The sequence below is a fragment of the Ursus americanus genome, chromosome 26 (genome assembly GCF_024610735.1).
Source record: "Ursus americanus isolate L20-20 chromosome 26, mUrsAme1.1.p, whole genome shotgun sequence".
Classification (NCBI taxonomy): Eukaryota; Metazoa; Chordata; class Mammalia; order Carnivora; family Ursidae; genus Ursus; species Ursus americanus.
Genome location: NC_142152.1, coordinates 20,339,231 through 20,362,372, shown reverse-complemented (window position 1 = coordinate 20,362,372; position 23,142 = coordinate 20,339,231). Strand labels below are relative to the sequence as shown.

General features: G+C 51.6%; 1 protein-coding gene across 2 annotated transcripts in view; it reads right to left on the bottom strand.

Annotated features, from left to right (window-relative positions):
- Positions 1–11,797: 11,797 nt before the first annotated feature.
- The window catches only part of JDP2 (Jun dimerization protein 2), a 38,138-nt gene continuing 26,793 nt past the window's right edge, over positions 11,798–23,142 (bottom strand). For both annotated transcript variants that reach the window (XM_045807787.2, XM_045807786.2), the window contains exons 3-4: positions 19,969–20,073; positions 11,798–12,963 (exon numbers count right to left, since the gene is read on the bottom strand). In XM_045807787.2, the coding sequence (XP_045663743.1) occupies positions 12,778–12,963; positions 19,969–20,073 (291 nt within the window). In that variant the 3' untranslated portion in view covers positions 11,798–12,777. The remainder of the gene's footprint in view (positions 12,964–19,968; positions 20,074–23,142) is intronic.

The following is a 23,142-nucleotide window of genomic DNA, read 5'->3' as shown; positions in this document are numbered from 1 at the left end:
GTAATGCTTTACCTGCAATCAACTGTAGATTTGCAAGCATTGTCAGTTTGGTTCTTATGAATCTTCTTTAGCAATCAAACCGTTAGTCCCCATTGGATGGGACAGCTCTCAAAAAAGTTAGATCTACAAGTACAGCCTGGAAAGAGATCCATAATATAAGTGAAATCAGCACATTGCAGACTAATACAGTGTGGAATAAATTCATTTTAATTTTTTTTTAAAGATTTTATTTATTTATTTGACAGAGATAGTGACAGCCAGCGAGAGAGGGAACACAAGCAGGGGGAATAGGAGAGGAAGAAGCAGGCTCCCAGCGGAGGAGCCTGATGTGGGGCTCGATCCCATAACACTGGGATCACGCCCTGAGCCGAAGGCAGACGCTTAACCGCTGTGCCACCCAGGCGCCCCTCATTTTAATTTTTTTAATTTGTCATACTATAGCTAGCTCGATACAAATATAGATATATAGATATATTTGTGGAAACTTAGGGGAAAAATCAGGAAGCATGAACACCAAATTATAAACAATGGTTACCTTATTGGGGATGTGTAGAGTGGGAGAAAGAAATGGGCTGGAATGGCTGCTTCTTACTTTATGCGATTCTTTTCTTATAAGGCAGAATTCTAGATTTTTAAAAAATGAATAGATTTTTTAAAAAGCACTTTCAAGTTAACAGAAAAGTTGAGCAAAAAGTACAGACAGCTCCCATAGACTCCCCCTTGCCTCCACACCACACCCCTGCCCGACAATTTCTACATTATTAATATCTTGTATTAGTTTGGTACATTTATCACAATTGATAAACCAATATTAATACGTTGTTATTAATTAAAGTCTCCAGTTTCCATGAGAGTTCACTCTGTATTGTACAGAACTACGGGTTTTGACAAAGGTATGATGTCATAGACACACCATTGTCCCGCATCCCAGTGTCATGCCGAATAGTTCCCCACCCTAATAATCCCCCGTGCGCCACCTGTTTGTCTCTCCTTTCCCCCTGAGCCCCTGGCCACCACTAACCTTTTACTCTTCCTATACTTTTACCTTTTCCAAGACAACGTATAACTGAAACAATGTACAACATAGCCCTTTCCCGTTGGCTTCTTTCACTTAGTAACATGCATTTAAATTTCCTCCGTGTCTTTTCATGGAGGGACAGCTTGTCTCTTTTTGTTGAGAAATAATACCTTATCCTCTGGATGGACCGCCGTTTGTTTACCCATTCACCCACTAAAGGACATCTTGGTTGCTTTCAATTTCTGGCAATTGTGAATAAAGCTGCTCTAAACTTTTGGGGGGACCTAAGTTTTCAGCTTGTTTGGGTAAATATTAGGGAGCACAATTGCTGGGTTGTATAATACGTCTAGCTTTGTAAGAAACCGCCAAACTATCTTCCAGAAAGACTCACCAGTTCACTTTGTCACCGGCAATGAATGCCACCAACAGTTCTTGTTGCTCTGTATCCCCATCAGGATTTGGTGTGACCAGTGTTTTGGATCTCGGCCATTCTAATAGATGTGTAGCGGTTTCTCCTTGCTGTTTTAATTTGTGATTTCCTAGTGACATATGACGCTGGCCTCTTTTCCTATGTTTGTTGGCTCTCTGTATATCTTCTTTGATGAGGTGTCAGTTCATATCTTTTGCCCATTTTTTAATAGGTTTTTTTTTCTTATGGGTGAGTTTTGAGAGCTCTTTGTATATTTTGGACGTGAGTCCTTTTTCAGACATGTGTTTTGCAAATATTTTCTCCCAGTCTGTGGCTTCTCTTTTCATTCTCTTAATTATAGGTCATTTAAACACTTTTTGTGTGTTTTTCAAGTTAGTGTTCAAGTAAAGAAGATGAAGGTGACCAGAAGTGACTTACTTTAGGGGCGCCTGGGTGGCTCAGTCGTTAAGCATCTGCCTTCAGCTCAGGGTCCTGGGATCGAGCCCCGCATCGGGCTCCCTGCTCTGCTGGGAGCCTGCTTCTTCCTCTCCCACTCCCCCTGCTTGTGTTCCCTCTCTCGCTGGCTATCTCTCTCTCTGTCAAATAAATAAATAAAATCTTTAAAAAAAAAAGAAGAAAAGAAAAGAAAGAAAGAAATGACTTACTTTAGCCCCCTTGCCTGGCTGGACCACTAGTACTAATTCCTAGTGAGGAGGAATTAGCAGCAAAATGAAATCCACACCTGTGTGTCATGCTTGTAAACAGTTTTTATATTTATGTAATGAATTTAGTAAATCCCATTAATTGTTTATCTATAGTTTATGATGAAAGAAACCCCCCCCCTTTTTTTGTCAAGGCCTAATGAAAGAACAGCAGTCCAGTATGTGGGATGCATAGAAATTGTGGACTCCAGGGAACCCATGTGGGTCATCTCTCCTCGGTGGGGAGCCTAGTCAGGGCGGAGGCCCACCGCAGGAGGCTCCCTGTGCCTCCACCTTCCTGATGCAGAGTGGGGCCCCGCGTTTCTGTGCCCGAGAAAGTGAACATTTTCCTGGAGCTTATTTCAGGAGACCCACAAGAGGTGACCTTGGACTCACGCCCCCTCCCTTTCCTAATGAGGGAAGGGAAGTCTCTAGAGCCTGGGCTGCAAGCTGCTTTAGAAATGCAAAGGTTCAGCTACTTGAAGGGAATGCATTTGAGGGAAGTCTCTCCTGGTTTCCCCAGTACCTTCAAAGAGGAACAGAGCTTTTCCAGAAACTCTGTATATAAAGACAGAGTTCAGAGGCTCTGGTCCCTGGGCCCCGAGGAGATTTCTTCCCAGGCGGTGTTATGCAAATCTGGCTTAATAGAAGAGTGGACCGAGTCTTTATTTCAAGCAAAGAAAGGCAGACGAAGGAGAATAATAATACCCTTCACATTTGGGCTATAAATACCACAGTAACAGGGCTGGGAGGGAAGGATTTGGGGCCTTCCGGGAGCTCGAATGGGCTGTGAGGCCTGCTGGTTTGTCACGGTTTCTTCTCACAGGAGGACAGTAGAAGCTGATGTGTGACTAACCGGCACCAATTAGAGAAGCCTCTCTGAGGCCACCACCGCAGGGCAGCCCCTTGCCACCTAAGAGGGGCCGGCCACTGTCAAAGATGAAAACACTGACAGGACAGCTACTCTAGGGGAGTAAAATGATAGGATGGTCACCAAACCGTGGTGTATGCCCAGCCAAAACGGGGTTTTCTTTTCCCCTCAGGAGGAAGGGGCACAGCTCGAGGGCCGCCTGACCTGAGGTAGATTCTCCCTCCCTGCTGCTCTGTCTCCCCAAGGGACTGCTCTCCTCAAGGCAGGGATTTTGTATCAGGTCCGTATTTGTCTTCCAGCCTGACCCAGGATCGAATCCAGGGGTGCTGCCTCAGTTTCCTCATCAATAACATGGGACTTAAAGCTGTAACACCCACCTCACAAGAGCGCAGGACAGATACTCAATACAAATTCGGATCTGTCCTCTAGTTCGTTGGTGAAACATAGCGTCTGCTGCAAGGGGGCCCATCTTTCTTACAGCTGACGCGAGTCTGTGAGACTTTATAATCCTTACTTGCCCTTTAACTCAGGAAACAATGTGCCCAGGATATTAAAATTAAAGTTTTGACTGACACACCAAAGCGCAGTAGATGTGAAACCCCATTAGCAATGGCAGGCTTTGTAAATGTTAAGGCACGGGTTCCAGGATGATTGGACCCTTCTCCAGTTTGAGAGCATGGAAGGGGCTCCAGGGGTGCCTGGGGGCTCAGTCAGTTAAGTGTCTGTCTTCAGCTCCGGTCAGGATCCCAGTGATGTGGTTTTGGAATAAAGGTGAGGTTCGGTGGGGTGGGGTGGGGTCCAGAGCGGACGCCAAGAAAGAATTCTTGAGACGTCTTTGGTGCACAAAGGTGGTTTTATTAGAGCACAGGGAAAGGACCCATGGGCAGAAAGAGCTGCTGCCATGGGTTGTGAGGGGTGACAGACTATATACTTGGGAGTTGGGGGAGGTAAGGAAAAGGGAGGTTTCAAAGGATTTTCGTATGTTAAAGAGGACTCACAGGATATTGTAGGTCTTGCCATTGTCAAGTTAATGTTGTTTTTCCCCCTAGCAAGGCATTAACATGAAGATAGTTGGCAGCTTCCAGGAGGAATGTCACACATATCCCCAGGGGCTGAGGTGGGGGGGGTGGGGGGTGGGAGGATGGCGGGGAAGTTTGCAGGGTGTCAGCTTGTGCTCTGTCCTCAGCTTGCCTCCTGCTTCCTCATCACCAGTCAGGGATGGAGCCGCAGGTCTGGCTCAGCAGGGAGTCTGCTTCTCCTCTCTCTCTCTCTCTCTCTGCCCCCCCCACCCCCACTTGTGCTCTCTCTCTCTCAAATAAGTAAATAAAGATGTTTAAAAAAAGAAAAAGGGGGCTCCAGATGTAGAGAGATGAGAAACATTTGTAGAACCATTCCTTTGGAGAGAAGTGTGGTGGTGCGGAGTCCTTGCTCCCTGCCAGGCGGAAGGAAGGGGCTGGTGCCCACTTTCCCTAGAGCCAAGTGAGGGGGAGCTGCCCTGGGACCCCTTAAAGAAGCAGTTGTGCTGGGCCAGGTCTATATGCCCTGAGTGTCTCTGGGCAGGGCATGACCTAGAGCTTCCTGAGGCCAGTGTGGGCTGGTGTAGCTGGCCTGGGTCTGTCCAATAAGGCCATCGAGAACATGCTGGGATGTACCAGAAAGAAGCTGGAGGTGAGACAGTCTCCTGGGCCTGAGGAGAGCACTTCCTACAGATACATCTGCCCAGGTGGACGGTCCTGCAGGAGAGGTAACCTCAGAAGGACCCAGAAAAGACCTCAGGAAAGAATCAGCTTTAAACATTTGCTGAGACTAGCACGCCCAAAGCCAGCTTAGAGCTCTAACAGTTCAAGGTCCTTAGGCTGTTCCTACCCCTTCACCGCTGCTCCCACCTCCTGCTCCATCCTTAGGAGGGGCCAAAGGGGGGCCATCAGCTCAGGATGGAGGAAGGGAGAAGACACACCCAGTTCTCCCTAGACTGAAGCCGGCCTGCACTGGCAAGGGGAGAAGATTTGAACAGAAAAACTTTGAGGATTTAGCTTTCTCTTAGACTGGACCTTCTGATAAACAGATGGAGACTTAGAAGGACACCGGGCCATTTCTTACCCGACAGGGAGCACGAAAGTTCCAGGCCTTCAGAAAGACAAGGAAAGGTGGTCCTCACTGGATACGTTTCACAGGGACCGTGGCGGATAACACATGAAGTCATAGTTTAATTTATCATGGGTTGTGCATTCAAAACAGCCAGCATCTTATGCACCATGGAAACCTCCAGCCCTCCTGGGTGTGCCCGGTGATAGTGGCAGAGCCTGTGGGAACATGTCCCGTGGTGGCAGGGGCCTTTGCACGGCAGCCTGGAGCTGCTACAGAGCCCCACTCAAATCTGGCAGCTTTCCAAGTCACTGCGAAAGGGGTTGGAGCAGTATTCCTTTTTGTGTGTGTGTTTTTTTTAAGATTTTATTTATTTATATGTCAGAGAGAGAGCACAAGCAGGGCGAGCAGCAGGCAGAGGGAAAGGCAGGCTCCCCACTGAGCAGAGAGCCAGGACCCTGGGATCATGACCTGAGCCAAAGGCAGATGCTTAACCGACTGAGCCACCCAGGCGTCCCAGGAGCAGTATTCCTAAGAGAGGTATATCTATATATATTGCCTCCAAAATCCAAAGAGGTTCCCTAGGCCCTGAGCCTCTTTCTCAGTGGTGGAGTGCAAGGTGCGATTACCTGTCCTTTATCTTGAAGGGGATGCTTTGAAATGCCAGAGCACAGGACCACTAAAAACTCCACCCACGTGGCAGATGCCTGAATCCTCGTGGGGTTCCTTTCCCACGCGCTGGTGCTCACGCGCCCCACCAGGGCATTCAGAGCGCCGGCCACTTCCTGCTCTGCAGGTCCTATTAGCCTCACGCCAGCAGTACAATGCGTACAGCTGGATTCTGCGGAGTGCCAGAAAGATCAAAACTCTGGAAGATCATGTTCTGATGGGGCGCTGGAGAGTTAATAGTGACCCCCGGCCAGGCAGTGAATGCTATTTCTGCCTTCCTAGTAGCAAAAGTGAGCTGTTTTTGATTCTCCTTAGTGATGGCAATTAAGAAGAAGGCATCTACCAATTACCAGCTGCTTACCAAACGCCAGGGGCGGGACCACCTGCTGTAACAATGCTAACGCATCACAGCATCACACACGGCCGCAGTGACACGGAGCAGCCGTGGCCCACCACTGCCTGACACAGTCCCCCGGGACTTCACAGGGACCCCCCCAATGAGAGAGTCCCGCAGGTAGGATAGGGCCCGCCCCCATCTCCTTTCATCCCGGGGTGTTCGATGGTGGCACTGTTCTCTGCAGCTGCTTTTAGCACGAACCACCACTTTGGATTCACGCACGTGGATGGGGGGGGCAGTTTCAAGCACTTTGGCTCAGGTTCTCCTGTCAAAAGCCTCTTCTTGGTCAGGCGCTGGGTAAAGAGCTACAGGGAGGGTCTGTGGGCCCCCTGAACCCACTGGCAGGCAGACTGGCCGGAACACCCTCGACCTCCTGGCTTGACCGAACCCATCCGTAGCCAGAGGAGCATCTTGTATTTGATACGCTGCCATCACTGTCATCTCGTACCCGGAGTTTTCATGGGGATGTTGGATGCAATGGTGCTCAGAAGATGTGAGAATTCCACTTTCCTCACTGTCTGGTTACCCTTTAGGAAGGTTCCTGAATGTTCTATTGAGTATGTGTAATGGTCATGCAGGGTCTTCCTCAAGGGCACCCAGCCTACCATGCAGTCAGTGGGTTCTGGCTCTTCGATTTAGAAAGTGGATGAGGGCCTTGCTGTCCACAGTGGTCATAAATTGCCTTCTCCTGGCTTCTACCATTCTGGAATTCCGTAGTCCCCACTGATACCAGCCCCATCTCCTCCCGTCCACCCCGACCCTTTCAGAGCTTCTCTAGGGTGCTAGCGGTCCCTCTCCTGTAGCTCATCACCGCCCTGGTGAACACTCCCCTGGCCCTCCTGAAGAGCACAGTCAGGTGGTGGGGCCTCCAGTCTCACAGAACAAACCCATGTGAACATGGCTCCTCCTTGGACCTTCCGACCCCTCCCTTGACTCTCTGCCAAGGCCATTTCAGTATGTCCACTTCACATACTGTGGGTTCAGGCCATGAGTAAGCTTCGAGGAGCAGTACTGGCAATGTAGTAAGGTGCGTGCCTGGTGTCACCGCCATGGCTTTGAGCCCGGAGTCACAGCTGAGTGCTCCCATGCACAGCGCTCCCCTTCCCAGACGGATATCCAGACCCTGTTGGTCCAACACCCTCGAGGCACAATCATTGCCATATGCCTCCCCTGGTGCCTGTGAATCCGTATCAGCCAGGCCTGCAGATCCTTCGACAAATTAGTGATTTCCTTATGGAGCAGCGACGGTATTTCTCCTGCTCAGACTGTCCTGACACGTGATCCTGTCCGTCCGCCTGGAGGTCCTGAATGGGGCAGAGGTGAAGCTTGAGGATGAACATCGTGCTGCAGGGCACCTGCTTCGAGTACAACCTTTGTAGGGTCTCCGACCACAGGGAAGCTGCTTCCCTCTAGTAGGGGCCAGGAGGCTGCGTCTGCCAGTCCAGAAGGTTCAAGGGATTCTAGGGTTTCAAGAGTCATGTTTACCCAAATGGCCCCATTTCAGGTCTCAAGTTCCTACCTTTTTCCCTTTAGCACACTGACTTTCGATATGGAAATATGTTTAAGGGTAGACATTCATTCTCTTTAATGAGTCTGCCACCTTTGCAATTAGATTCGGGGCCTGATTCTCAGCACAGTGTTCTGGGACTGGAAGAACCAAGCATCTCCTTAAGTACTGCCGGAGATGTCTTCTGGTTTTGTGCATGTCTTGAGTTTATGGTTGGCCAAACTAAGTTTTGCATTTTTTTCCCCTAAGACTTCCAACACAATTAACAAACGGCAACCCACTCCAACTTTATCCCTTAGCCTCATACTATACAGGCGCGACAGATAACCACTTCCTTCCCACCTGTGTCACATCGCAATCCACACGGGACACAAACGAGTGCCTGGGATACTTCGGTAGGTCAGGGACTCTCTCCATCCCACTTACTATTGCTGACATCTGGTTGGCAAGACAATCCCTCCACATATCCCATCCTGAGGGTCTGATTTCTAGGGCTACTTCTGACACCAACTCTTTTCACTTGGCTTCCCCCAAAAGCAGAGCCTGAGACCCATGCTTGTGCTCAGGTGCTTTATTTGGGAAGTGATCCCAGGGAGCAGAGGAGTGAAACAGGACAGGAGAGAAAAGCAATAGCAGACACACGATTGAGTTGGGCCAACTCTGCAGGTCACTTCTACGGGTCTTGCTTAATCCTGCAAGACCTTTTGAGGAAGCTTAGGAAACACATCCCAGAACTCTCCACCTGGACACTCTCCACCTGGAGGATGAAAGGGAAAAGCATTTATCCATTGTTCCCTCTCCCAGTGGATAGCTAGCCAATGGAGACCCTACAGGCATCAACTTCCCCAAATTTCCAAGTTGCATGTGTGTAAATGCTAAGGGGATCTCCATGGATGTCTCTCAGGACAGGAAGTGGGAGGTACAGGGCATGCTTGGGGGGGGGGCGTGGCAGGGCACCATCAGCTTGCACCCGTGTGAGGTCCACACTTGCTCAGACCTGGTCATGCGCTAGAACTGGAGTTTGAGGGTTTTAAATGGGGCACAACAGGTGCCCAGTACCACCCACCCGGGTGAGGACTGTCCCGCAGAGCAGTGGAGGCTGGTGCTTCAATGTTAATTTCACTGCAGGTGGTCCGAAGCATTAGGACTCGACTTGTTTCTTCAGGAATTGCCACAGAGCAGCATAGAAACCAAACCAGAAACAACGGAGTCAGAGCTTTCTGATATATTTACGTTTTTAAGCCAAAACAGTATGCCCAGCTTAATTAACATTGCCATTAACCATAATTTAGCTCTTCCTAAAGAAAGATGATTTGCCATTATGGAGAAGAAGTTCATTCCAAAATTACAGAAATGTAATATAAAGGAGTGAGACTGGCATCAATCTCATTACTTTATGCTCAGTCACACCTGATGTGAATAAGTGTGTGTGTCTGTGTGTCGCATATAGCTGTATTTGTCTGTCTATACTGTATCACACACACATCTGTGAGTATATCTGTGACTCTGTGTGTTGACCATCAGCTCTGTGCCAAGCACAGTGCCAGGCACTAGGGACACCCCATGTAGAGACTCTATTCTCACAGCGCTTACATGGAAAACAGCCTAACCTGCCAGGGAGTGCGGAGTGCAGAGAACTCTTCAATGCTTATGGCAGGAGGCAAAGTAATGGCCCCCCAAGGATGGAACCTGTGAATATGTTACGTTACGTGGCAAGGGGGGCGGTGAAGGTTGCATATAGAACTAAAGTTGCTAATCAGTTGACCTTAAAATAAGATTATCCTTATTATCCAGGTGGGCCCAATATAACCACAAGGGTCCTTAAAAGACGGAAGAGGGCAGGCAGAAGAGTCAGCTTCAGAGTGATGTGGTGCGAGAAAGACTCAACCGGCTGTTGCTGGCGTTAAAGATGGAAGGGGCCACGGGCCAAGGAATGTGGGCAGCCTCCATAAACTGGAAAGGGCAAGAAAACAGATTTTCCCCCACCAGAGCCTGCAAATGGAACGCAGGCCAGCTGACACCTCGATTTTAACCCAGTGAGACCCATTTTGGACTTCTGATCTCCAGAATGTTAAGATATTAAAATCTGTGTTCCTTTAAGCCATTAAATCTGTGGTAATTCATTAGGGCAACAACAAGAAATGAATATGCCTGTGAAAACTGCATTCACATCTTTAAAATGCCTCCCCTTTGCTTTGCTTTGAGCCTTAACTTAAAGGTGCAGTGGACTGCCTTTTACATAAGGGTTGGGATGAAAAGTCAGCATTTAAGGAGAAAAATGTATGCCTTTCATTGCTCATTTTGCGGAGAGCAGGGACCAGGACCCACTGAAAGCAGCAGGTCATCACTCCCCAAGGTGGCCTCACCCCTGGGCACCCTCACCCCTGGGCTTGGGCTTACTGACTATAAGCACCAGCTAAACAAATCACACACTTTGAATGGTCTCTCTCTCCCTCTAGGCATTTAATTAAATTTGCATCAATTCGAAGAGAATCTGCTGGAACTCCATTGTAATTTCAGATTTTGTTTTTATTTCCTAAGATTGCTAAGGAAAGAATGGAAACACAAAACCTATTGGTGCTGTGGCTTGTTCTCTTTTATTGGGAAATACACCAAGCATACAGAAGACTGTAAGAGTATCACTCACCTCTGACAAATTCTAACATTATTCTACATTTGATTCAGATTTTTTTAAAATAAATGAAATATCACATGTACAGTTGAAACCCAGAGTCCTTCTTAGCCTTGCAGATGCTGCCCTTGACCCCGTCTCTCCCCTCTCTCAGGAGCAGTCCCCATTACTGATTTTGATATTTGATTTTTTTAAAAGATTATTTATTTATTTGATGGAGAGAGAGACAGCTGGTGAGAGAGGGAACACAAGCAGGGGGAGTGGGAGAGGGAGAAGCAGGCTTCCCGCAGAGCAGGGAGCCCGATGCGGGGCTTGATCCCAGGACCCTGGGATCATGACCTGAGCCGAAGGCAGACGCTTAACGACTGAGCCAGCCAGGCGGCCCTGATATTTGATTTTGATCGCAGTCCTGTGCATGCTTTTACACCTCTACCACCCAGTCCAGTGTGTACCCGTGAACAGTAAAGCATCCGTTTATATGTTCAGAAAGACTACAGACATGGGACACTGCATATATCCTGCGACTTGCCGTCCTCTCCTCCAGCTCCATCTGTGCTCCTGAGAGTTCACCACACCAGCATCTGTAGCTCTGCTGCAGTCTTTTTAACTGCTGAATAATACTTAATTTTATAAAAATACAATGTGTTTATCTGTTCTTTCATTCATAGGTATTTAGGTTGTTTCCAGTTTCTCCTTATTGCCTGTGCTAGAGTCCCTCCAGGGTATATACTTAGGAGGGCAACTGCTGGGTCAGAGGACGCATTTAGCTTTAGCATCACCGGTTATTGCCAAACTGCTTTACACAGGAGTCACACCGATTTCCCACTAGTGGCCTATGTAAGTTCCCTTTCATGCATATCCTGACCAACACATACTGGTTTCTGCCCATCTGATCGCTCATGGGTCTTGTTCTTCTTATAGGTGGCACGGTTCTCATCGCAACTCTAGGCACAGGCCTTATTTATGACCACCTGGCAGGAAGGCATAGGGACGCCCAGGGAGGGGATGATGAGCCCCACGCAGATGACTATGGCCCTGCAGGAGCACATGAACCTAGGAATCTTGGAGCCCAGCACTTGTCATTAGAGGAACTGGAGACATGGCCAGAACACAAACTCTGCAGCCACCTTTAGAGAACAGAAGATATTAAATCGTTTGCGCTATGTGGTAAATAGCAACAACTATCCACACTGTCAGAGAACAAGATAATTATCATTTTATGGTGACTACTCGGCCCCTTGTAGATTGCCTGGCACACACAGGGCGGGCACTCGGTACGCGCGTGGGGGAAAGAGACAAAAGAAGTACTGCAGATTTCTTGAACTTCTCCGAGCCTTGACTTCCTCATCTGTAAAACGGGCACATAAACACTTACCTGGGAGGGCTGTTGTGAAAACCAAGGGCCTACAGCAGACACTCCAAACATCCTTTGACACCGCACACCGGGAGGCCCCCCGCGCGTGCCTTGCACCCCATTCCCTAGGCAGACACCACAAGAGGCAGCCGAGTAAGTAAGAGTAACGTTTACTGAGCGATACAGGACTGAATACTATGAAGGGTTTACCAGGATGGAAATGCACCCCATGCCCGCCCCGGCCACCCCCAACACCCAGAGACTACTACAGTACTTAGGAGTTACACACAATGGCCATAACTGCTGGATAGCTGTTCGTAACAAACAAACTATAGCATATTTATACTATATCACATCGAGTGATTATAGAAATCCATATATATATTGCTTGTATAAAATCTTTTTGTTTTTTTTGTAAAAAATATTAAAAAAAAAAAAAGAAAGTATAAAAAACATGTGCAGTTGAAAGCCCTGCCAGGACAGCCAGTCTGTAAACATTCGGTGAGTATGTGCTTTGGAAGGGCGCCCGCGCCTCGTGCCCGCAGCAAACTCCAGCAGGGCCGGCGAGGGTGCACCCCGGCGGCCGCTCCCGGCAGGGCTCGCGCTGGACCCAGGTGGGGCGGGGACGGCAGGGCCCCGCATGGCGCCCCCTCCAGCCTGGCATTGGGGTCAGGAGGCAGGGCTGGGGGCCGGCAGGTTGCAGTTTGACTCTGAGTTCCATCCCCAGCGCATTTCGTTTGCAACTCATGGCTTTTCCTGGCTGCTCCGAGGTCCCTCCGCGGGTGCCCTGGTGGAGAGGCCGGAGCGGTGCCCGAGGCCGTTCGGTGGGGTGTCTCTCTGGCCAGGGGTCTCTGTCCTGCCTCCTTCCAGCTTGGCCCCAGGCAGGGCAGCCCCACCCGAGGGTCTACTTTGGTCTCAGCGCTTGGTCCTTGTGGTTTCGTCAGCCTGTTCTTCCCTTTGTGTGGCTGATCGGAGTTTCACAGAACAGCCCGGCCAGCGCTGGCTGGGCTGAGCCTCGTTGGAAAGTTTGTCATGCAGCAAGGAAGGGCCCTCTGGGAGCCCTCGTTCTCTCCCCTATTCCCAAATCCTCCTCCTCGTCCTCCTCTTCCTCCTCCTCCTTCTCCCAGCCCATGGTCACTTCTTCTCTAGCTGCTCCAACAGCGGGTTGCCTTCTGACTCGGGGGTCTTGACACTGTCTGTCCGGACAATGCACGTGGGGCGATGCCGGTTCAGCATCAGAATGAGCTGCTGGCGCTCCTGCTTCAGCTCCTCGATCTGGGTTTTCAGCTCCGCGTTCATGAGTTCTAGCCGCTCAGATTCCTGGAGCACAGAAACAGAGACGGGGCTGTAAGCTTTCGCTGGGGACCAGCTCTGCCTCTGGGGAGGCACAAGGCATCCCCAGGTGGCCTTTGCCTGTTCTCTGCCTGCCAGGTTCCCACTGGAGGAAGCACCTGCTATTAAGCTCCTGGGGTAAGTGACTTCCTGCAGCAGTGCCTGTCACACCAGGGACACTGGCCGGTGTCAAAGTGGGATGAGCCCAGGCTGTATTCTGAGGTCCCCCCTCCCTCCCCTCACTGAATCCACTCCAGCCACAGTGACTTACTTGTAATCGCTCAAATATGCCAACACTCTCCTGCCTCCTGGCCCTTGCCCCAGAAACAAAGGGTGGGAGAGGAACAGCCGCCTGGGGGCACTAAAGCAGGTGCATGAAGGGTCCAGAGGGGGCCAGATGTGTGATGTGTAAATGCACGTTGGGGATATTTTGGCCTGTGGGATCCCCGCGCCCAGTGTGGTCATGTCATTCTTCCTAAAACATGCGCTTCCTGGTTATTAGCCCCAAATTATTTAAACAGCCTCTTCTTTATTCCCTGTTCTCTAGAAACTTTGCCCATTAGGAGGCAATCAACTGTCATCCTTCTGGATCTAAAATAAAGTTTCCCATCTCCAGTGAGATTCCCAGTGAACCTCCAGCTCAGCTGGAGAGACTCCAAGGAAAAGAAGCAACGCTGGCCATTGGATTTTGGGGAGACTTCACATGTTCAGAGTGTGGATAGGTGATAAGCATACCAGTTCAAGGCTTGGGCGTCAAAACAGTTAAGACAGCAAAACTCCTGAATGATGTGTACTGGACTGTGTCTGAAAATGGGCAACCAGTTTGACCGCTGGAATTTACTCAAGGGCCAGCAAAGTTTCAGCCCAGTGGTTCTCAACTAGGAGATTTCTGCCTAGCGGGAGACATCTGACGATGCCCGGAGACGTTCTGGGTTGTCATAGCTTGGGAGGGGGCTGCTGCTGGCGTTGAGTGGGTAGAGGCTGGGGATGCCCCTAAACCATCCTACACAGGAAGGCCCCGTAAGAACTATCTAGACAAAATGTCAACAGCTAAGGTTGAGCAACCGTATCAGGCAAAGAACAAGATGTGGTTGCGATCGCGCGTGCGACAACAGAGCTGGGTGACGCCAGCTGAGGTCTAGGGGCCGGTCCCTCCACCCGGCACGGTCAGGCTGAGCAGCCCCCTTCGGCGGTCTTCGGGGCCCTCGGTGGGCCCCACCCATATCCCAGGGCTGCTGTCCGTCTCCCACCCACTGGCCTGCCTGAACTGTCCTTGTGCTGGTCTCTAAGGTCACAGCATGAGAGCCCGGGCAGCTCAGACTGCTGAGACGTGTGGGCCTCGTGACCAGACACTGAGGGAGAACATCCTCAAAAAAGGTAAAAAAGGCTCAGGGGGAAAATATTAAAAATCAGCTATGGCGGTTTTTGGTTCAACAGCATGAAGCACGACGGGGAGGCTGGCCTTGTCCCCTGTTCTCAGAATTCCAAGAGAAGTCATCTCCGGGAGCCAGGAGAGAGACCCCACGTGAAACCATGAGTCCATGACCCATCAGCTGGGGGCAGTTAGGTGCTAATCTTAGCTGTCTGCTCCCTGGGTCTGATGAGCTCGTGACCTTGGGACTTCTTACAAACCCTCTGACCATCTGGTTCCCCTGAGCCAAGGTTTTAGCTCCAAGTTCGAATCCTCTGAGCCTCTGTCTCTAGGAGCCTCTGTTCAATCCACCCACCCACATTGTCTGAGGACTTGCAGGTACAATGAATGTCTGGGGGAACCAGGATCCATACAGCGGGGAAGAGCTTACTATGTGCCCATCAGCAGTGCAGGGGTTAGAAGACCTTCTAACAGCGCTAAATGGCTCGGTCTGGCCTCGGGTTTCAAAAATGGCTGGGCTTAGAAGGTCCATTGGTGGCGGAGGAGGTGGGACATCAGGGAGCCCTGAGCGAACACGGACAGAGACACAGGAAATAAGCTTAAGATGTGTTTGGGAGACAAAATCCTCCATTGTGACCATAGGTCACTTTAGGACAGAAGGGTAGAGAGCCTTCTAGAAGGTGGATCTAGAGTCACATCAGGCAAAGCTTAAGGGTTTGGAATCAGAGTCTAGAGCAAGTTTCCTAACTACCCTGAATCTCATTTATCTTAAATATAAAAAGATGGTGCTCGTGGGGATTAAATGAACCCACACAGGAAAAGCATCTTGTCAACTGAAAGGTTAGGGAGGCTTAAGGAATTTTTACTTTGAGCATTGAGCAAGGGCCTATGAAGAAAGAGAAAGAGAAGAAGCAGATGAGGAGTGTTCAAAGAAGCCCGGCAGGTGCTGGTGACTGGCTGGATCTGGAGAATGACAGAGGCCGCCTGTGGGCCTGGGGGAGGGGTCCAAGGACTGCGGTGGGGGAGGGGGCTGCTGTTTGGGGGTGGCCAGGAAGCAGCTGGGTTGCACGCGAGTGGACGTTGAAAGCGGACGTGCCAGGGCCAGCGTCAGACAGGTGGCATTCAGTACCACGCCGACCTGCCTCCCTGAAATGACTGCATGTCGAACCCACTTCACGGGCGAACATCTGTGTCACACAAAAACCCAAGCAGGCATGTGCCTTCACACATACATTCATCATTGGAATGGCCCCGCGTTCTGTTGGTTTTAAAATGTTAGCGTATATCGGGGCACATCCTAAACCCTGGCCGGCCGGCTGTCAGAATGCAACTGCTTTGTAGCATTATTGCCTTCTGTTTTATTGGGTGGTGCTCCATCTTTCTTTTTGTACAAGTAGAAGTTGAGGTCAGAAGAATCTTTTTTTTAACCATGATTGTAGAAGTTGTCTGTGGTTTTATAACAGCAATTACTTGATCTGTTTCCCTAAGAAATATGGGCTAGGATCTTCACATGTGAATTACAAAGCCAATAACTCTGCTTGCATTTTTGTTTATTGTTTTGCCTTCTGGTAGATATTTATTGCCCTCGAGAAAATGAAACCATTTGTTTAGAATAGGATTAGCGCAAGTGAATGAACACTCCGTCTCTTTCACTGTGCTCAGCAAAGATAGGAGAAAAAATACAGGTAAGGGGCTGGGTGTTCTGGCTTTTCATCCTGGCTGTGGGAACTTGGCCAAGTCAAGTTCTTCTTGCGGCATCCGTCTCCTCCCAGAAAATATAATGATTGGCCAAGGGGACTTTAAGCATTAAGATTCTCTGATTATATCTTTTTAAAAAAAAGTTACTCTAATGCACTTAAAATAGAGTTCTACTTCCCAGCTTTTTTCGGTAAGTATTGGGAAAAAGGCTGGTGTGGCCCCTTCTGAGACCAAAGGCCTGTCCGAATTCAAATCCCGACTTTGTCACTTCAGCTATGTCACTGTGAACCAGATCGCAATTTCCCTGAGCCCGGGCAACCCGAACAGCCTGCCGGGCAGTAGAGGAAGCCCTGGGTTCTAGTCCCGCCTCCGGTGCTGTGGGGCCTTGAGCAAACTTCCATCCCTCTGAGTCTCAGAAACCTCATCAGGGCAGTGGGGGCTGCCTTGCCTCCTCCCAGACTCACCGTCTTCTTGTGACCATCAAGGAGAGAATGGCCATGAAGGGCGCAGAGCGCCACGGGAGCGTGAGGGGGTTACTGTTACCAGAGCCCAGGGAAGGGACCTGCGTCAGGCCAGCGTTACGCAGGCTGCTGCTCGTGACTGCAGACGGAGGAGGAACTCGGTCCCCTGGCTGCCTCAGGAACTCGGCTGCTCCAGGCAGATGAACTCTGAGAGGCTCTAAGAATCTCCCAGGGTAGATCTAGGTGTCTAGGGGTCAAGGATGGGAGGGCGGCTTTTTACATTATACATACATGTGTGTGTGTATGTGTGTGTATGTTACACACACACACATCTCCATTTGTACCTCTGAGCCTTATAAATATTTTACCTGTTAAAAAATAGATTACAAGGGGTACCTGGGTGGCTCAGTCAGTTAAGCATCCGACTCTTGATTTTGGTGCAGGTTATCATCTCAGGGTTGTGAGATCGAGCCCCACATCGGGCTCCGCACTCAGTGGGGAGTCTGCCCGGGATTCTCTCCCTTTGCTCCCTCTCTCTCTCTCAAATAATAAATAAATCTTTTTTAAAAGATTTTTAAAGATTTATTTATTTGACAGAGAGAGAGGACGCACGAGCAAGGGGAGCGGCAGGCAGAGGGAAAGGGAGAAGCAGACTCCCCATGGAACAGGGAACCCGATGTGGGGCTTGATCTTAGGACCCTGAGATCATGACCTGAGCCAAAGGCAAACGCTTAACCGAGTGAGCCACCCAGGCACTCCAATAACAAATAAATCTTTAAAAAATAAATAAATAAATTACAAGAGAATTCCTCAGGCTATCAGCACAGCCATCTGCATCCATGTCCTAAACCTCACACCCAACTCTGTTTCTAAGGCCAGAGGGGAAGAGAGGAGCATGGGAGGAGAGGGGGACCGGGATGGGCCCAGACAGGCCTGCCCAAACCTCCCTCCTAGACCCCGAGGCCACCAGGGTCACCACAACAGCTACATAACTGGTCTTCCCACTGCCCTAATTCTTGCCCCACACTGCAGCCAGAGGGATCTTTCCAAGGTGTGTCTCTCCCAACTGAAACCTTCCATCGCTCTCCATGACTGCATAATCCATCATCATAATGGGGACACTTGGGAGAGTAAAAGCAGGTGCTATTAATAAATAGGCTAGGACCAGAGGCATAAAGGGGGATTGCCCCAGACAGCGCAGCACAGAGGATCGCCCTATATAGCAAGGACAGGGGGCTGCCTGCCCCTCCATTCTCCCCCTTGTAGTCTAAATTCCAACCACACTGACATTCTTTTCAATTCCTTAATCACATCTTTAAACACCTCTTGCCTCTGGCCTTTGCTTGCACTGTCCCTGCTAAGCCCCTCCCTCCCTGTCCTTCACCTCGCTAGCTCTTGTTAGCTCCCACGCCTCTTCTATGCCTCAATAAGCAGTCTTTCCTCAGCCTAGGCTAGGAGGGGGCCTCACGGTGTGTTCTCACAGCCCGCGGGCTTGCCCAACACAAGGCACAGCACACAGTACCATTCCCCACTTCCACCTGCCGTCCGAGGTGCTGTCTGCGCTGTAGCGGTACTCACTGCACACGGACTGATGGATGGATGGATGGTTAAGCAAGCGGTAAATGAACCCCAGCTCTAACACTTGCTAGCAGTGTGACTTTCAGCAAATGATCTGACCTCTACTGAGCTACAGGTCAATCTCTACAATGGGGATAAGCAATGTTTATCTCATTGGCATATTATAAGATTAAATGAGCACGTGAAATGTCTGCATAGAGTAGGTGCTCAGCGAGCGTTCCTGGAGTGTGAAGAGCAGCTAGCACCATTCGTGTGGCACCACTCACTGCTCCTGTGTGTGTTCGCTTGGCCTATGTCGCCCGCTAACTGGCTGACGAGCCCTGGAAGGCAGGGATCTGGTGTGAGACATCTCTGCTCCCCGCCGTGCCACCAGCTGTGCAGGCGCTCAGTGCTGGAAGCGAGGTGTGGGACCCTCCATCCATCCATCAAGGCCCGTGTGCCACCTGTGTCTTAAGAACTTCTTGAAAACTTCCAGCCCAGAGTTGGTCCCCCTCTCTTCTCAAGAGGCTCCCAGTTCTCAGAGTCTAACTCCCACCTGTAATGGCCATTCACCTACCCCGGGTACTCAGAGCCTACTGGTGTTCACATGGCCCCGTGCTGTCTACACCTGGGATCTCGGATTTTCTCTCTGCTTGTTGTGAGCATGAGAAGAGACCCATATATTCCCCAGAATCAAACCGAGCCTTGTGTCTCCAGCTCCCACGGGAGAGACTACGTCTGCTTCCTCCTGTGTGTCCCCCAGCGCACCTGCCACACTTCCACGTGTATAAAAACACTAGCCAACGAATCAACGACTGAGTGAAAGAATGAACAAACACCTGGACGAAGGAACGAATGACTTAGAGCGAGCATAGCAGAGTGTCGAGAACAGACGCCTTGAAGTAGCCTCAGGCCTGAATCTCAGTCCTACCACCCAGCCGCTGAGGGACCTGGGCAGTACTTCACCTCGCCGTGCCTCTGTTGCCCCGTCTGCAGAAAGACCGTAATGAAGGCGCCGACCCCGTGGAGTTATTATGCCAACAGAGAGATAATATACGTACAGTACTTGGCACACTGCCCAACTGTACCAACGTTAGCAACCCCTGTTACTTGTTGCACGCTATGGAACACAGCCGGACCCATGGATTATTACTGTTACTATCATGACTTCGTAATGAACGAGTGACCCAGAGTGGAGACCCTGGAGACTACCAGCCCGGACTGATTTGCTTTCCTGGTCATGTGCTTTCACTGCCATCTATCACTTCTGAGACGCAGTGAAAGCCTAAGAAATGGGACTCCGGGGCGGAGGCGGGGGGACTGGAAGGTGACCCTCCCCACCCCCCGCTGGCCTTTGCGTGCAGAGCTGACCTCTGGTCCCTGGGGGCAGGGGCTTGGGGGTCACCGTCAGGGGGGCTGAGGCCAACCAGATGGGATGCAGGCCTGGAAGAGCCCCTTGAGGCTAAGGGAGGAGATGCTCTCTCTCCAGGGGCTGCGTCCTCCGCTCACAAGCTTAGCGGTTACCACCTACGCCATTAGCATCCACCCTACACAACTTCGGCAGCTGCCAGGGCTTCAAAATGAGTAGTAGCAGTCCCAGGCCATGTGGATCAATCAGCACCAGGGTCTGACCTCGTAGAGGGGACTTGGCTGCTCCCACCTTCTCTGGCTTTCTGGGGATCTGGGTGGGCGGGACCTGAGGCCAGCTGCCCTGGGTTGTCTCGGGTCAGGGAAAGGGCACTGGATGGGAGGCAGGGAAGAAGAGAGGGGTGGCGGCCACGTGGACAGACGCCAGCAGGTCCACATCGATTCCGCAGGCTTTGGTGACGTCTCCTGGCCCACAAGTGCATGAGCCCGCTCTGAAGAGCGAACCGGGCGCCCCGCCCCGGCCCCTGCCCTGCTCACCCGCTGCAGAAACTCCGTCCGTTCCTTCTTCTTGTTCCGGCAACGGGCCGCTGCGACTTTGTTCTTCTCCCGGCGCCTTTTCCTTCGCTCCTCTTCTTCATCTAGCTGTGAGGGCACAGAGCTGCCGATCAGACATGGGGGCTGCCTGGAGGACAGCTTCCCTCCTGACACAGACAGACAGATGGACAATCCCCCTCCTAACCCACATCTCGGCAGTGAGCGAGCCGGCCCTGCCTGCCAGCCCACGGGCTTCCCGGCTGGTGGGATGGAAACGTCTCCAAGCAGGCCCACGGATCCTCCTGGAGCAGGTGGGCAAACCTGGGAGGAGCCAGTGGCCCGGGAGGGCAGGGCTGCCTGGGTTCGGCCAGAGTTCAGCAGGCTCCGAGCCTGGCGAGTCTACTCACACAGAGGTGACACCCAGCGGGCGGGGACGGTCTGTTCTCTTGCCCAGCCCAAGCCTTCTGGGCACTATTTTCCAGGCCAGTGGTTCCCAGGCACTTCCTTTAAAAATGCCTTGGGCATGAACACAGATGTCACATTCTGCCCCCACGTACTTCCACCTCCCCGGGGTACCCTCCCTCTTGGTCCTTCCAGAGGCTCCGATCCACCTCCTGGTGCTCCTGGACAGTCTTCCCAGTCTCCTTATCCGGCTCTGATCCTTTTTCCTGCTTCTGCACGCTCTTCCCCCAGGACACCCACCTGTATCCCAGGATCCCAGGGCTCCCCAGAGTGCCTGCCCGGGACACAAGCAGAGGGGCTTCCTGAGTCTCCAGCTTCGCTTGCTTCTCTCCCAGGACACATTAGAAAATTCACCATGCATAAGACAGGGCCCATTAATGAGAAGGAAGAAACTGCCCACCAGCCCTGATTTTCAGGGAAGGCTCCAGGTTCTATTGTTTCCTTAATAACAACAAGAGCTGCTCTTCGATGCCTATTTGCTAAATGCTCTCCGCACAGGTCATGTTATCCCATAATCATTGAGGAAGGCCCTGTTACTGTCCCATTTTACAGTTGGTGGGACTGAAGCTACAGGGTTCCATTTGCCCAAGGTCATCCGGCCAAGAAATGGCGAAGTCAGGATTCCAACTCGAATTTCTCTGACTTCAACCTTCCTGCTCTTGACTGACCACGGGCCCACACAGCCCCAACCCATCAGGATCACATTGATGCGGGGCCTCTCGCTGTCTGTTAGCCACCAGAAGGATCTGGAAGACACGCAGGACCAGCTGCGCTGGGGACAGCCTTGAGTCAGAGGCCACTAGAGAAGTCGTTGGATTGCTCTGGGCTTGCCAACTCTCTCACTTCTTGAGCCAGTGGGGGTGAATCTGGCAGCCTGAGGCCTGGAACAAGGTCTCAGCCGAAAGGGCTCCAGGCCAGGAAAATAAACAGCCTCTCTCCGTGCACTCCCGGCATGCTCTAGGAGCTTAGGACCGAGAGCCTGGCCGGAGACCAGCACCCACGGCCATCGGCACAGGCCCTGGTGAGGCAGCCCTTTCTCCTCCTCCGCCACCTCTGAGCTTCTCCCTGACCCACTCCCACCCCTCCTGGGAGGCTGGCTGGAGAGGCACCTTGTCAACACCGCCACACCCAAGCACCTCCCAGCCCCTTGGCCTCCCTTGAAACAGAACCAGAAGTGGCAGCTCCTCTGGCTGACCTGCATCTGGGAAAATAGAAACCTGGACAAAACTGATGCCACCCAACCTCAACCTCACCCCCAACACGACGAGGTAACCGTGACGACAGGCAGAGGGAAGGAACTGGAGGAAGTGGCTGGCAGTGCAATCTCCCCTCAGCCAAGAGGGTTTGCCCACAAACTGCCGAGGTGATGTGTGCAACCCGGGCAGTGCGGGGCTCACGGGGACGGAGCGAGCCCGGCTTCTGGCACAGCAGCTGCTTCCTGGGGGACACAACTTCTATCCTCCAAGACCCCGCTCCCCACCCCAGCCCTGCACAAAGCCAGGGGCAAACAGAAGCTGCTCCAGCCACAGATTCGAAGAGGCTCAGTGCTGGGCGTTTAAGGGCTCACCTGGGCCAGGCTGATGCCCACATCGGGGGCTGCTCCAGCCGCCCTGTCCAGCCTCACCCACCCCCTCAAGCCACCACCCTCTCTCTAAATGTCTTCCCCTTCTCCAAGCCAGGGGGGCCCTCCTGAGAAGACCTTCCTTTCCCCCTTGGTAAACTCTTACTCAACCTTCAAGAGCAAATGCCACCTCTTCCAGGAAGGCTCTTTTAACTCCCCAGATAGAATTAACTGCTTTTGCTGCCACAGCACCGAGTACCCCACTGTAAGAGTCTCTCTCACATCCTACCACAGTTCTCTGTTTATGTAGGTATCTGTCTTCCCTGCTAGGCTGAAGGATGGGGGACCTGACCATCCCCACCGCCTGGCTAGAACATGGCACTTCATACGGACTCAGCAAATGTTAGTCGAATGAATGAAAAGATTCCAGCGAAAGATGGCACAGGCTTGGATTCTATAATTATAAAAGCAATTTATTGCCTATGTTTGCCTCTGCATAAGCTTTTCCCCGGCACTAGTAAGGAGCCGTTTCCACCATGGTTGGCCTCTTCTGTCTGTCCGCAGGAGGCCAGCAAAGCCTGGGGGTTCGGTCCTGTCTTCCCCAGAAGCACACTGAGCAAAGACGGAGCCTTGATCCGGGGGGGGGCCCTGACGGCTACGGCAGGTCTGCACAAATCCTGAGTAGGCCCGGACACAATCTGGGCTGGGCACTGAAGCCTAACCCCTGCTAAAGTCCCACGGCCCCCCGGTAGCCTCCACGCCCACCCCCCGGCCTCTCCTGCACCCATGCTGCACCTCGGCTGACACCACCCAATAAGGCAAGAAATGGCCCCAAAGCCCCATTACCACACCTTCCCCATCGACACTACGCCGCATCTTCCCCAAATCCTCCTGCTGCTGTAAGAGCCACTGAGGAAATTTGGAAAACAGCAGCTGAAGTCCTGCCAGAAATAAGAGGGGAGCTGGGCGGTGCCCTCAGCCTTCTCATCCCCCCGGGCTGACTGTGGCTCATGGGCCCCATGGGCACTCTGTCCCCTGCCTGGGCCAGACTGGAGACCTCCGCCCCGCACCATCACCGCTGCCCCCTCCCGGCCTTCCCTCACCATGCATCCAGGCTGCTGCCCCTGCTCCCTGGGGTTCCAGAGAGGGGGTGA